This window comes from Scaptodrosophila lebanonensis, unplaced genomic scaffold, assembly GCF_003285725.1.
Source record: "Scaptodrosophila lebanonensis strain 11010-0011.00,11010-0021.00 unplaced genomic scaffold, SlebRS2 tig00000001-arrow-pilon, whole genome shotgun sequence".
In the NCBI taxonomy this organism is placed as follows: Eukaryota; Metazoa; Arthropoda; class Insecta; order Diptera; family Drosophilidae; genus Scaptodrosophila; species Scaptodrosophila lebanonensis.
This window is the reverse complement of record NW_022060529.1, coordinates 9,083,381-9,095,117: the sequence shown is the minus strand read 5'-3', so window position 1 is coordinate 9,095,117 and position 11,737 is coordinate 9,083,381. Positions and strand designations below refer to the sequence as shown.

The following is an 11,737-nucleotide window of genomic DNA, read 5'->3' as shown; positions in this document are numbered from 1 at the left end:
TGTTTGATCAAGCTGCCTTTCCAAAAATATTTTAATTCATACACTTCGAACGTGAAGACATGAAATCATTACTTTTGCTCGTATATATTTTAACGTTCAATAATGTAACTTCCGACAATGTCACAGAATCAAGGGACGATTCGCCCAGCTATGGAGTCCTAACACAGTCTCTAAATACAAGTGATCCGGGAGAATATGAAAACTACGATGAGTCACTAGAGCCGAAACTAGAGCTCAAATTAAGACGGGCAGCAAAGACCACAAGAAAGCAAAAACATAAACCCAAAATCCATACTGCATACATTCGATTTGAGGTTCCAAAGGTGGTGGAACCGTGGAATGAGGACGGTGAAAGTGCGACTGACATTGTCAAGCCGCGAGGTCCTACATCAAATATAAAATGGGGTAAATTTGTTAAATACATAAAAGTGTATATTGTAAACAATTTATTGTTCATTCATACAAAGGTTATTCGGTGGATCCAAAGAGACCACTAAATAAGGAATGCCAACAATCCACGCGGTATTTTCCCGATCACCCGTGGGTTTTGATAAAGCAGAGAAATGAGTTAATTAAAAAACCACGTCCATACCTGAAAGACCTGCGCACTTCGATGTATAAGAAACAGGATCCGGATGAGTGCCATACGCCCCAAATGACAAATGTGCGAGAATTTCTCGAGTGTCAAATCATACGCCATATGCGCATAGCTATGATTATACCGAAATATCCCGCAGTTCCTGCAAAATAACGAATCTATATAATATAAAATACAATATTTTCGATTTGGCGGGCCTTTATTCTAAATGCAAGTCTGGACAGTGATTTTGTGATAATTAATCGCTGTGACAGAAAATGCAGTCACCCTTACATTTGAATTTATATACTTATTTGTAATTTACAGAGATTACATTCCAATCCTTCTTACTGTAACGGATTGTAGTTTACCATTAACGCTTTTTGTTTTGAAAGTAATGCTTTCAGCCACCAAACACGTTACTGCGGTAAGTAGGTTGAATAGTGATGAACCAAAATATCGATACGCGTTGGACCGTAATATAATCGATAGCGTACTCGATACATCGATAACAAACATCAATTCAGTTTCTCATCTTTATTAAAACGAAATTTGTTGGCCACATTTTGTACTAACTACAACTACAACTTATTGCAGGCATTTACTTAGCATAACCATAACTTTTTGTGTATGTGCCTAACAAATTAGCAGCAGAAGCATATATTAGGCGCCGCAAGCAGCCATCAGAGAATATCGTTCAGAAGCGTTTACGTGTATTTAAATTGAACATACAATATGTACATTGTTGATAAACAATAGCAAACTGAACACAGAAAAGGCTCGCAACAGACATAAAGCAACGCAACAGAAATAAAACAACACCACACATACTTATAACGTGCTCGACGCAATCAAATCGCAGCCGGCCGAGGGCAACGTGTGCATTTACGGTTGGCTTTGCAAAATTACTATTCGCAGTACAGCTAAGCCAATTAGGTTGAGCGGCGATCTGTAACGGGAGATCAATTGATAAATGTAGCGGAGCCACCAACGCAGCAGCGGTCGGTAGCCAGAAGCGAAGCTAATGTGCGGCAGAAAAAAAGACTGTGGACAAGTTGCGGTCAGATGTAAGGCAGGGTGTCTACTGACCCAACGAGGCGGGTATCCAGCTAAATACCAGGTAATCTGCATTAAATGCCCGATGATGCGCTATATGTGAAAGTTGATGACATTATAAATACGAGAGAGAGTCATTTATATTTCACAATCGAAATTGGGTAAACTCGCACTAGTCGGTCAAATTTTGTTATTAAATGGGAAAGTCGCATTTATAAAATTTAAAAACATGACGTGCCTAAGAAATGTGAATACGTACTTATTAATTACGTTTTTTGTTCGTTCAAAAATGTGTGTTAATTCATATTTATTAAGGTATTCTCATTTTGGGAGATATATTGAGGGATTTCGTGTTGTTTGAATGGATCAACATTTTTTTTCAATATACTGATAAACGTCTTCCAATTTCCAGTAGACACCCTGTAAGAGCAACTCCCGCTCTACGCAACAAAAAATAACGCTTCCACGCCCACCGATTAAAACAGCCGCGTGCTGAGTGTCGCTATCGACGATTTCGAGTTATCTTTTAGGCCTGAACTCAGTTCAATTTAAATGTCGAACTAAGCGCTGGCTGTTTAGCTGGAGAGAACGTCCCCCCACCGCACTGCAAAGATGCGTTCGCGTAAGGTGCTTCTAGTAATTGCTTTCCTGATAACGTGGACATATATCACATACTATATACTGCTGCGCAGCAGCAACCCTGAGCTCAGTAAATCACAGTTTAAGAGTCTAGCCCGATTCTTGCCCCATGCGCAAAATGAGAACATTAAAAGTGAGAAATTAGCACGGAATCTCATAGAATTCTTAAAAGTAAGATATTTGGAGGATCAGGATGTGCCAACGACAGGAACAACGCCCAAAATCAGCATAATAGCGGCTGAGATCTCCGACGAAGTGGCTGACGTTGCGGAGAAAGTGACGCCGGCACGAATACCAACGCAAACACATCTAGCGAATGGTGAGCCCGTTATACCCATTTTGGTATTTGCATGCAATCGCGTTTCTGTCAAAGACTGTCTCGAAAACCTGGTGCGGTATCGTCCAAGTCTAAAACAATTTCCTATTATTGTGTCACAGGTAATAAGACTTAATAAATAATCGTATTCGAGCTTAAGTAATTTTGCATTTCCTTACAGGATTGTGGCGACGAAGCCACAAAAAGTGTCATCCAGCAATTCGGCAAACAAGTTACACTCATTGAGCAGCCCGACCAGAGTGATATTAAAGTACCTCCCAACGAAAAGAAATTCAAGGGCTATTATAAGATATCTCGTCACTACGGCTGGGCGTTAAACACCACATTCCGGGTTGGTTTTGATTTTGTGGTTATTGTAGAGGATGATTTGAATGTGGCGCCAGATTTCTTTGAATACTTTCTGGGCACACATAAGCTGCTCAAAAAAGATCCAAGTCTATGGTTAGTTCAATCAAATTAAAGCTGAAAAGTGAACTTTAAAAAATCACAATACATATATAATAGGTGTATATCCGCTTGGAATGATAATGGTAAGGCAAATGTTGTAGATACTTCGCAGCCGGAGCTGTTATATCGCACCGATTTCTTTCCGGGCTTGGGATGGATGCTTACCAAGGATCTGTGGGCTGAACTTTCGGTGAAGTGGCCAAAATCGTAAGTCTCTGGTTTATATGCTAGGTTACCGCTATTTACTTATGTTATTATTTTGTAGCTTCTGGGACGATTGGATACGTCACCCGGCTCAACGCAAAGAACGTGCTTGTATTAGGCCTGAAATCTCACGCACGCGTACATTTGGCAAAATTGGCGTGTCCAAGTAAGTTCAACGTATTCAATTTATATCCTTAAATACTAACAAAAATTTCCATTTATCAGTGGTATGTTCTTTGATAAATATCTCAAATATATTAAGCTTAGTACGGATTTTGTGGAGTTTACAAAAATCAACATGAGCTATTTGTTGAAGGTAAAATAATGTCGTGAGTTCTTTGCGTGTGCTACTTCTATACTTCTTTTTTGTTTTTTAAGGAAAATTATGATAGTACGTTTTTGAGACGCGTTTACATTTATCCACTGGTTACGTATGACGAGCTGCGGCGCAACCTCATAGCCATTAAGGGACCAGTACGCATTCAGTACAATACGCGTGATCAGTACAAGCGCTTGACCAGGATGCTTGGGCTTATGGACGACTTAAAGGTGTGTGTGGAGATTCCAGCAAATGATTTTAATATATTAAATTACATTTATATTGTAGAGTGGCGTTCCCAGAACTGGCTACCATGGTATTGTGTCTTTCTTCTATAATGGACGGCGTGTACACTTAGCACCTAATGCCAACTGGAAAGGTTACGAGCTTTCATGGAGCTAACAGCAGCCAGTTTTAGTTAATTTGCACTAAACTAAAAGTTATCGTCTAATTAACTTAGAGCAGCATTAATGGAATCAAAAGATTTGGTTTTAAACTGGATGCGATACCAAAAATAGTCGAATCTCATGACGATAATTCAATTAATTTTATTTTTATAACAACTTTAGTTATAGTTATGCTATTTTTTTATGTGTCCATTTTAACACTTGCTCCGCTCCAAAGTAACAAATGAATCAAAAAGAGTCTCCAATATGTATGTATAGCTTCTAATAGTTACGGGTAGATGGGTAGTGGTCGCTAACCACAAACTTTGAACATACTAATGTAAAACTGATGCAATAACAACGAAGTACACAGAGCCGTGTTAAGCGATGGAGGAAATAAGGATGTTTAGTTGTAAATAGTCACCACGATTGGCTCTGCATGCACTTGCAATGTTTCTGTTAACATTTATTTAATTAATCGATTGCTTTAATTTATTATATAAGCTTGTTTAGTAGTTTAATTAATTAGAGGTTAAGTTGATAGAGCTCGAATTGGAAGTAGCGTAGACGTGATTTGTGATTCTATGATTTTATTTTATAATTATTTTCTTTTTCTAAAGCCAATTACTGACCCACGATGTAACATAAGATCATAGCAATAGGTTAACTAATCCCAGTGTTAGACTAACATGAATCTGTGCCAGTCGCTGTATATCGCTTCAGAGTCGATATGTACATACACCTTACATAACATGCACACTTTGAAGAAACAAGAATGAAGACGAAACATACACGTACATAAACATAAGTATAAACTAACGTGTTTATATGAGCATTGTATTGTGGCATATAAACAAAAATATTTCCTAAACAGAACTTGTATATTGCGCACTAGTCGCTGCAATATTGTTTAAAAATATAACAAAACTTTTTCCATGTGTACACCAATCTGTAAATTACTGCAAGTTTATTATTCCACAGTATCGCAGTCATCATCTTCATCCTCATCGATGTGCTCGCAATCGATTTCGCTGCACTCAGAGTCAGTGTGTGTGGGTCGGCGGCTGCGTTGGGCATGCGCCAAGCCATCATGTCCGTAGCCACAGGCAGCTTTGCACGCGGTGCCTGTTGTGCCCGTCGTTGCATTTTTGTGTTCCAGGAAATTTGCATTAGAATCGCCGAAGACCCGCTCCAGCTCGGCCAGTCCATTGCTGCTCGCAGTTTCTGTTTCCGGCGGCAGAGCTGCGTACTTCAGTTGCAAATATGCTTCGTCGCGTTGGTAGTCGCTATTGCCAAGTGAAGGCACCGCATAATCTGCATAGCCACTATAGGACTTACAACGTGGAATATAACTGGCTGTGGTTGCCGTACCTGGATGCTTTGCCACGCTGAAGGGAAGTGTGAAGTTCAGTGGCTGTCCACGTGACAGAATAGCATTACGGGCGCTCTCCATAACACTAGGACCTGGAAGTGTCGGCATTGTGGTGCTGGCAGCATATGGACGCATAGTGGCCGAGGCCATCGGTGGCGCCGTACCGCCGCCATTCAGCATGATCGACTGTATGGGCGTTGGACCGGCGGGCGTTTGACTGAACAGCCACAAACGATCTCCCACAACCATGGGACGCGCCAGACCTCCAATACCAAGCTGAGCATAGTAATGGGAGGCAAGGGTTTCCACATCAGCGGTGTACTTGCGCTTCCATTTGGTACGACGGTTCTGGAACCAAATCTTGATTTGCGTCTCCGTTAAATGCAGCTGCTTGGCCAGTGCCGTGCGTTTCGCCACTGATAAATATTTTCCTCGCTCGAACTCCGTCTCAAGCGCCTTAATTTGTGCCGCCGAGAAGGCAGTACGTGGTCTCTTCTTGCGATCATCGTTGGGGGCTGCAAATAAAAGATTTTATTGTAAACATTCATTCGTAACTAGTTGCCAATTAATTGCTACCGACAGCGGCCTTTGTTGCCAACTATGTGCGGCTAATTGTTCTAATTAGCATTTGAATTTTGTTGCCAACATACAAGAAAAGAAATAATTGTTGTAGATTTTCGAAAAAGACTTTTAATATTTAAAGAAATTTTCTATTAATTAGAAAGCAAGTATCTCAGAAAGTATTAGAGCTTGAATAGTTTCGAGATCCTACAAAGCTTCTGTTTTTTTTTTCTTTCTGATGCGCCCTCCACTCGCTCGCCTTCATGTTTTGTTAAGGACACACATGAACAATAGCAACAACAAAAAAACAAAAATGGGTGATATACAAATGCATTGTATACTTGTATTGTTTTGTTGTACATAATTTCATGTATACTATATAGTAGAGCTATAGCTGAAATGAAATTTTGGTCAGGATCCTAATTGACTCTGCGATCACACAGAGTTCACTTAATATTACCAAAAAGAACATTTGTTTTTTGACAAAAGTAGTTCTACCAATTTTCAAAATTTTATGGCTGCAATTGAGCTGTAACTTTGTGCGCCTTAATGGAAATATGCACGTACATCTATTTCATCATTTGACGAAATATTCCTATATATAGTCAACAGTCTTGGAACGAATACAAATTGTCGTATAAATTTTAAATGCCTGTGCTGGGAAATGTAGACGTGCTTTAGATTTTTGTGTTCGACCTTAGTCCGTCATCTCGCCTCATCTTGACACTTGCATCATTAGCTGTGGCTGCCCCATAGTCTCCTGTGACACTGACACCCATAAAGCTAATTTCTATTTATTTGTTTCTGAATTGTGTGCCTGACAGATGAGATCATTCAACTATAAACATAAAACAAAATTATTTTAAAATATTAGTTCTTCGTTGCTTCACTTAATGAGTTTGGTGAGGCATACACGAATGAGTACATTAATATTTGAATACAAACTATGAAATTAATCTAACAGGCCCAATTCCTGAAAAAAATTATCAATAAATTATTACAGTAATAAATTTAATGATGCTGATGCCAAGAGCACCAAAAATCTACAAATCTCTGACATACGTATCTGGGTTCTCAGAACGCTTCACCCAGTCAGACTGCTATCAAAAAGAGGATATACAAATTGCGCACAGACCGGAGAATACACTTAGGAACATTTTTAATAGGACTAAGGCAAAAATTGCAGAAATGGACCTGAATAACGTAGTCTATAAAATTCCATGTGACAGAGACAGCGACAACCCATGTAGGAGATTTTACATTGGAACCACTAAGTCGAAACTAAAAACACGGATATCACAACACAAGTCAGACTACAAACTAAGGCATCAAACATTGACACAAAAAACTGCTCTAACAACCCACTGCATAGAGACTGGACACACCCCCAACTTTGAAGAAACGAAAGTACTTCAACAAGAACGACACTACAGTAAGCGATTCACTCTCGAAACGCTACACATTATCAACACACCTAACAAATACAGAATTAACTACAAAGCAGACACCGAAAATTGCGCGCATATTTACAGACACCTGTTAGTTAGTAACTCCAAGTCAAACAGAGCAGACTTGCTTAAATAAGTAATTATATAAAAATTTTTGTGTTATAGTTTTAATATGTTAATTATGTTATATGTTTTGTAGTTGCCCTGAAGACGGTTACCGTGGCGTAACCGAAATATATCGGAAAAAGAAAAGAAAATTAAATAAATTGGTTTTTCTTACTCTGACCTCGAGCCGGCCAAACAATAAAAATATATTAATTTTAATTAAAATATATATTGTATTGTATTGTAACCAACGAGATTTTAAGTACCAAAATCTGATTCAATAATTCAAAACGCTTAAAGTTTTTATAATATGTATTATGAAATCATACGAAAAGAAAACGCAAAATATTCCATTGCTGATCAATTATCCGATTCACATTTCTTTCTTGCCTACTGAATAACATGTTATTTCGTCCGTCCCCCACTCACAAAATCAAAGCTTTAAAACTTTAAAATATACGAGTACATATGTATGTAGGTACTCTCGATCAGGTGAACAAATCTGGCTCTAAGAGTCTTGGAAAAAATATGCTGAGATGAAAAGAAAATGAACACAAACATAAATTTGCAGTTGTTTTTATCCTGTTTTGTAAAAGTGTTTTATAGATCAGTACATAAGATAAGGCATACCAGAAAGCATGTGTATAGTATAAGTAATTTAAGATGGAAAAGAATAACAAGACTTTGTGGGAGTGACTCTGATGTCCTGAATATAAAAATATATAATTTTTTGAAGGACGCAGCTGTGCAAAAAGTTATATTCTATAAAGTTATGAAGTATAACTTTTAAATAAAACCGGATACCTTGGGGTACTTAGAATGCACACAATGGAAATAATGTGAATTTTACATGAATCACAAGTTTTTAATTTCGATTGGTTTATATTTTGAAAGTTATAATTTTGTGCTTCGGCGGTCCTTGGCTTGACAGTTATTTGTTTGAATCATTTTCCGTTAAACTTTTAAAGATTACATTACCCCATTATTTGATAATCTAGGCTTACTTGAATTATATGGTCTTCTTACGCTAGGGACTTCAGATGAGTTGAAAAGATGAAATAACAATACGCACCAAAGCCATCATCTGAAGCTATATCGCTTTTGCCATCATCCAGGCCATCTTCAACGCAACTCGATGTAGCTGGACTGGATACACGAGATGATACATCGGAACTCCGGTTACTATTTTCACTATTTATCGCCTGTGCTTCATTAAAAGCGTTTGTCACTTCAAAGCCGGTTGCTTTATCGGCGGTTTCTATCACAACATTGTCGATATTGTTGGTGCTTCGCGTGTCGGGTTTGGCTAAAATCTGTTCGATCGAGAAACTGTGCGGATATCGGCGTACTACAGATTGCGTATTCATTGCGACTATATGTATGTATATCTTTTCCACTTTCCGGTGCCAGCGGAAAAACAACAGTTCGCGACGACTCGTTTCGAAAAACTAATTTGAATATTCGACGCATCCTGTGCATTCGCATATGGAATCGAAAATGAACGATCGTCGGTAGGCGTGGTCTGCTCTATAGCGCACTCGTTTCCTTTTTCTATCTTTGGTCTAAGTAACGAAAAGAAATGGCCTGTGTGTTGAAAATTCTCTTTCGAAAATCCCACATATGTTTATTTTTAAAACATACTTGTACATATGTGAACTCTACGGCGGCCCTCTCTCCAACTTTCTGCGTGTGAGGGGCGGTCTTAAAGTGTGTGGCAGCGGCAATTTTTTTGTGTTTCATTTATTTAATGTGCTCGTGATTAAAAGCCATAATTTTTTGCTAATAGTCTACAAGTTGCGCTATTTAATTTTTAGATGGCTTGCTAAATATATTTTATAATTTCGCCAGCATATTTCATTTTTAAGATACATGACATAATGTGTAGGCGTTTTGGCAATGTGTTTGAGGAACAATTTTGTAAATATTTTATATAAGAATTTATAAATATTAAGTAATCAGATTTGCGATTATTGTGCATGAAACTAAATACAAAACCTAAGAAATTTATTTTTTGTGATATTATTGCCAACACAGAATAATGCAAGATATAGTTGTCCATTTAAGAAGCAATCCATCTGTAAATCTAAACCATATGATTAAAAAAATTTGCGATGGGCCTTGTTGATTGTGATGACAATAATTCAATATGGAATTACAATATTTTGAATTGAAAAAGCATGTCGGTCAGGTTCTTTTCTCTTTGTTCTACGCGGCAAAGATAAGAAGTATCATCAATAGGTTTCTCTGACCGATTTATTTATTTATTATGACCGTTCGATGGCATAATATCAATGGATTGTGCACCAAAATACTGTTTTTAATAACTAAAAAAATATCTAACAAAGAAGTTTCAATTAAGAAAGCGTTCACTTTATTTCTAATGGATATTTGAAATAAAAATATTGTTAAAGGTATATATTTTCAGATTTAAATCAAAGATGATTTTATTAATAATCAAATGTCTTTAGGAGGAACAAATTATCAAGTGAAGTTCATATAATCCAGACCTACAGTTTTGCAAGCTGGAGGGAAATCTAGGAATGTTTTATCAGAAAAATAATGCTCAAAAAGTTGGCTGATTTCTAATTTAAATCGATTTTTCAGATGATGGCAAAAATGTTTAATATTTAAAATTTGAATACTTATTTTATTTCGGAAGCCCATAACTGAAAATGGCGTAGCTTCATGTCTTTAATAATATCCTGCCACATCTTTCATAAAACATAGTAGACGTATGCAGAATTTAAAAATATTGCGCCATTTTCCTGCTCATTCGAGACAGAATCATTCAGATGGGCTGAAATTTTTTCGCTTGATAAATATTTGGTAGGTCCCCAAGACTAACAAGTAAAACGTTCATTAATTTGAAATTATTAACACATAATTCAGACCGAAAGAGATGGCAACAATTGCCAACAAAATACAAGTACTAGTGGTGATGATGACGATGATGGGGCAAGCGGCGTCTGCCGGAACGGCTCGTGCAGGGAGCTAGTTTTCGATTGGCTGGCGGCCAACTCAACGTCGACGATAGGGTGCCGGAGTGAGATAATGTCTTAATTATTCATGCACAATTTGAACAAAATATGTGAAAACACGTTAATTAGTTGGCAGGGCGACTGCAGCTGGGGTTACAGAATTATGGGGATACCATCGCCAGCTCCTGCTGCCCGCTCCGACTCATCCGTTTAGGCAGCCCAACTGTCACTTTGATTTAATTTAATGAGGAAAATTTTATGAGCGGCAAACCCATACCGCGCACGGCTTTCAAATCAAAATGACAACTTAATTTTCATAATTGCGCTCAATGAATATTCGACTATTGCTTGCCATATTTTAAATTCCTCGCATCAGTCTGAGCGGTCGGCTATGGCGGCAGCTGTAAAAATATTTGGCATGGCATGCTCGGACTAATTAGAACGTAATCTTTTGTGCATTTTAAATCAATTACCAATTTGTTGCTTGATCTTTGGTGGATTTGTTGCCAAAATTTGTGTCTACTCTGGGAGTTGCTCCAATTGAAAATCTACGACTATATTCTTAATTTTCAAGCGACAATGTTGCGTAACTTTGGTCAGGCCTTTCTCAAAAACTACACTCCCATTTAACGTTAAATGGAGCGCAACCGTGTCAGAATTTAATTAATACGAATGTATGCATCTTCATTATAAATCATCACTTCTCAAGTGTTTGTCAGCCGCATGCAACATAAATCACGACCACAGTCAGTGAAGCGGTCGCGTGTTGCAACCAAAGACCGCGCAGTGTGTTTTGGTTCTTATTTTTTTATTTTCTCATTGCTGATCTTGTGTACGTCCCTTTTTTGTCGCAGTCCTACTAATGATGCATTCAAGTCCGCAAGTGTTAGCGCTTAAGTAGGTACATCGCCCATCGATCTCCAGACGAACATCTGCATCTGTATCTGAATTTGTATTTGGATTTGCGCTTGTGGCCGATACTGTGTGTCTTTCTTCAGAGTTCATTTGACACTCCCACGCCATTGCTCATGGTTTTGGTTTCCGATTACGTCAAAGGTGAAGCATTCCCCCATTCTTCGCCTTCACGGCATGTTTGTGGTGGTGTTGGGCCATTGAACTCGTCCAGAAATTTTAGCATGATTAATTGGTTGGTCTGTTTGTTTTTCCTGAACCTAATTTGTGTGACACACTAATAGAGATGCAATACGAATCTCAGAAACTGCCGGAGGCGTGACTGAAAGTGTACCTCGTCTATAGATCTTTAGCCTTTAGCTTTGTATTCGGAACTATCGGTAATGTACAAATAAG

At 38.1% G+C, this 11,737-nt stretch overlaps 3 protein-coding genes across 4 annotated transcripts; 2 read left to right on the top strand and 1 right to left on the bottom strand.

Moving 5' to 3' along the window:
* The first annotated feature begins 59 nt into the window (after positions 1 to 59).
* Positions 60 to 814, top strand: LOC115634750. Its single transcript, XM_030532640.1, has 2 exons — positions 60 to 405; positions 468 to 814. The coding sequence occupies exons 1-2, from the start codon at positions 60 to 62 to the stop codon at positions 749 to 751; spliced, it is 630 nt and encodes a 209-aa protein (XP_030388500.1). The 3' UTR covers positions 752 to 814.
* Positions 815 to 1,145: 331 nt separating this feature from the next.
* Positions 1,146 to 4,907, top strand: LOC115624719 (alpha-1,3-mannosyl-glycoprotein 2-beta-N-acetylglucosaminyltransferase). 2 transcript variants are annotated; one of them, XM_030519545.1, is made up of 8 exons: positions 1,146 to 1,697; positions 2,046 to 2,710; positions 2,770 to 3,050; positions 3,114 to 3,263; positions 3,322 to 3,426; positions 3,486 to 3,576; positions 3,639 to 3,809; positions 3,868 to 4,907. In XM_030519545.1, the coding sequence occupies exons 2-8, from the start codon at positions 2,246 to 2,248 to the stop codon at positions 3,979 to 3,981; spliced, it is 1,377 nt and encodes a 458-aa protein (XP_030375405.1). In that variant the 5' UTR covers positions 1,146 to 1,697; positions 2,046 to 2,245; the 3' UTR covers positions 3,982 to 4,907. The 2 variants fall into 2 exon arrangements, with proteins under 2 accessions (XP_030375405.1, XP_030375413.1); XM_030519553.1 differs by lacking the exon at positions 1,146 to 1,697 and adding an exon at positions 1,931 to 1,948.
* Positions 4,908 to 4,935: 28 nt separating this feature from the next.
* LOC115634747 (homeobox protein vex1) lies at positions 4,936 to 8,871 on the bottom strand. Its single transcript, XM_030532639.1, has 3 exons — positions 8,720 to 8,871; positions 8,524 to 8,653; positions 4,936 to 5,852 (listed from the first exon to the last, which is right to left on the bottom strand). The coding sequence occupies exons 1-3, from the start codon at positions 8,816 to 8,818 to the stop codon at positions 4,936 to 4,938; spliced, it is 1,146 nt and encodes a 381-aa protein (XP_030388499.1). The 5' UTR covers positions 8,819 to 8,871.
* Positions 8,872 to 11,737: the final 2,866 nt, after the last annotated feature.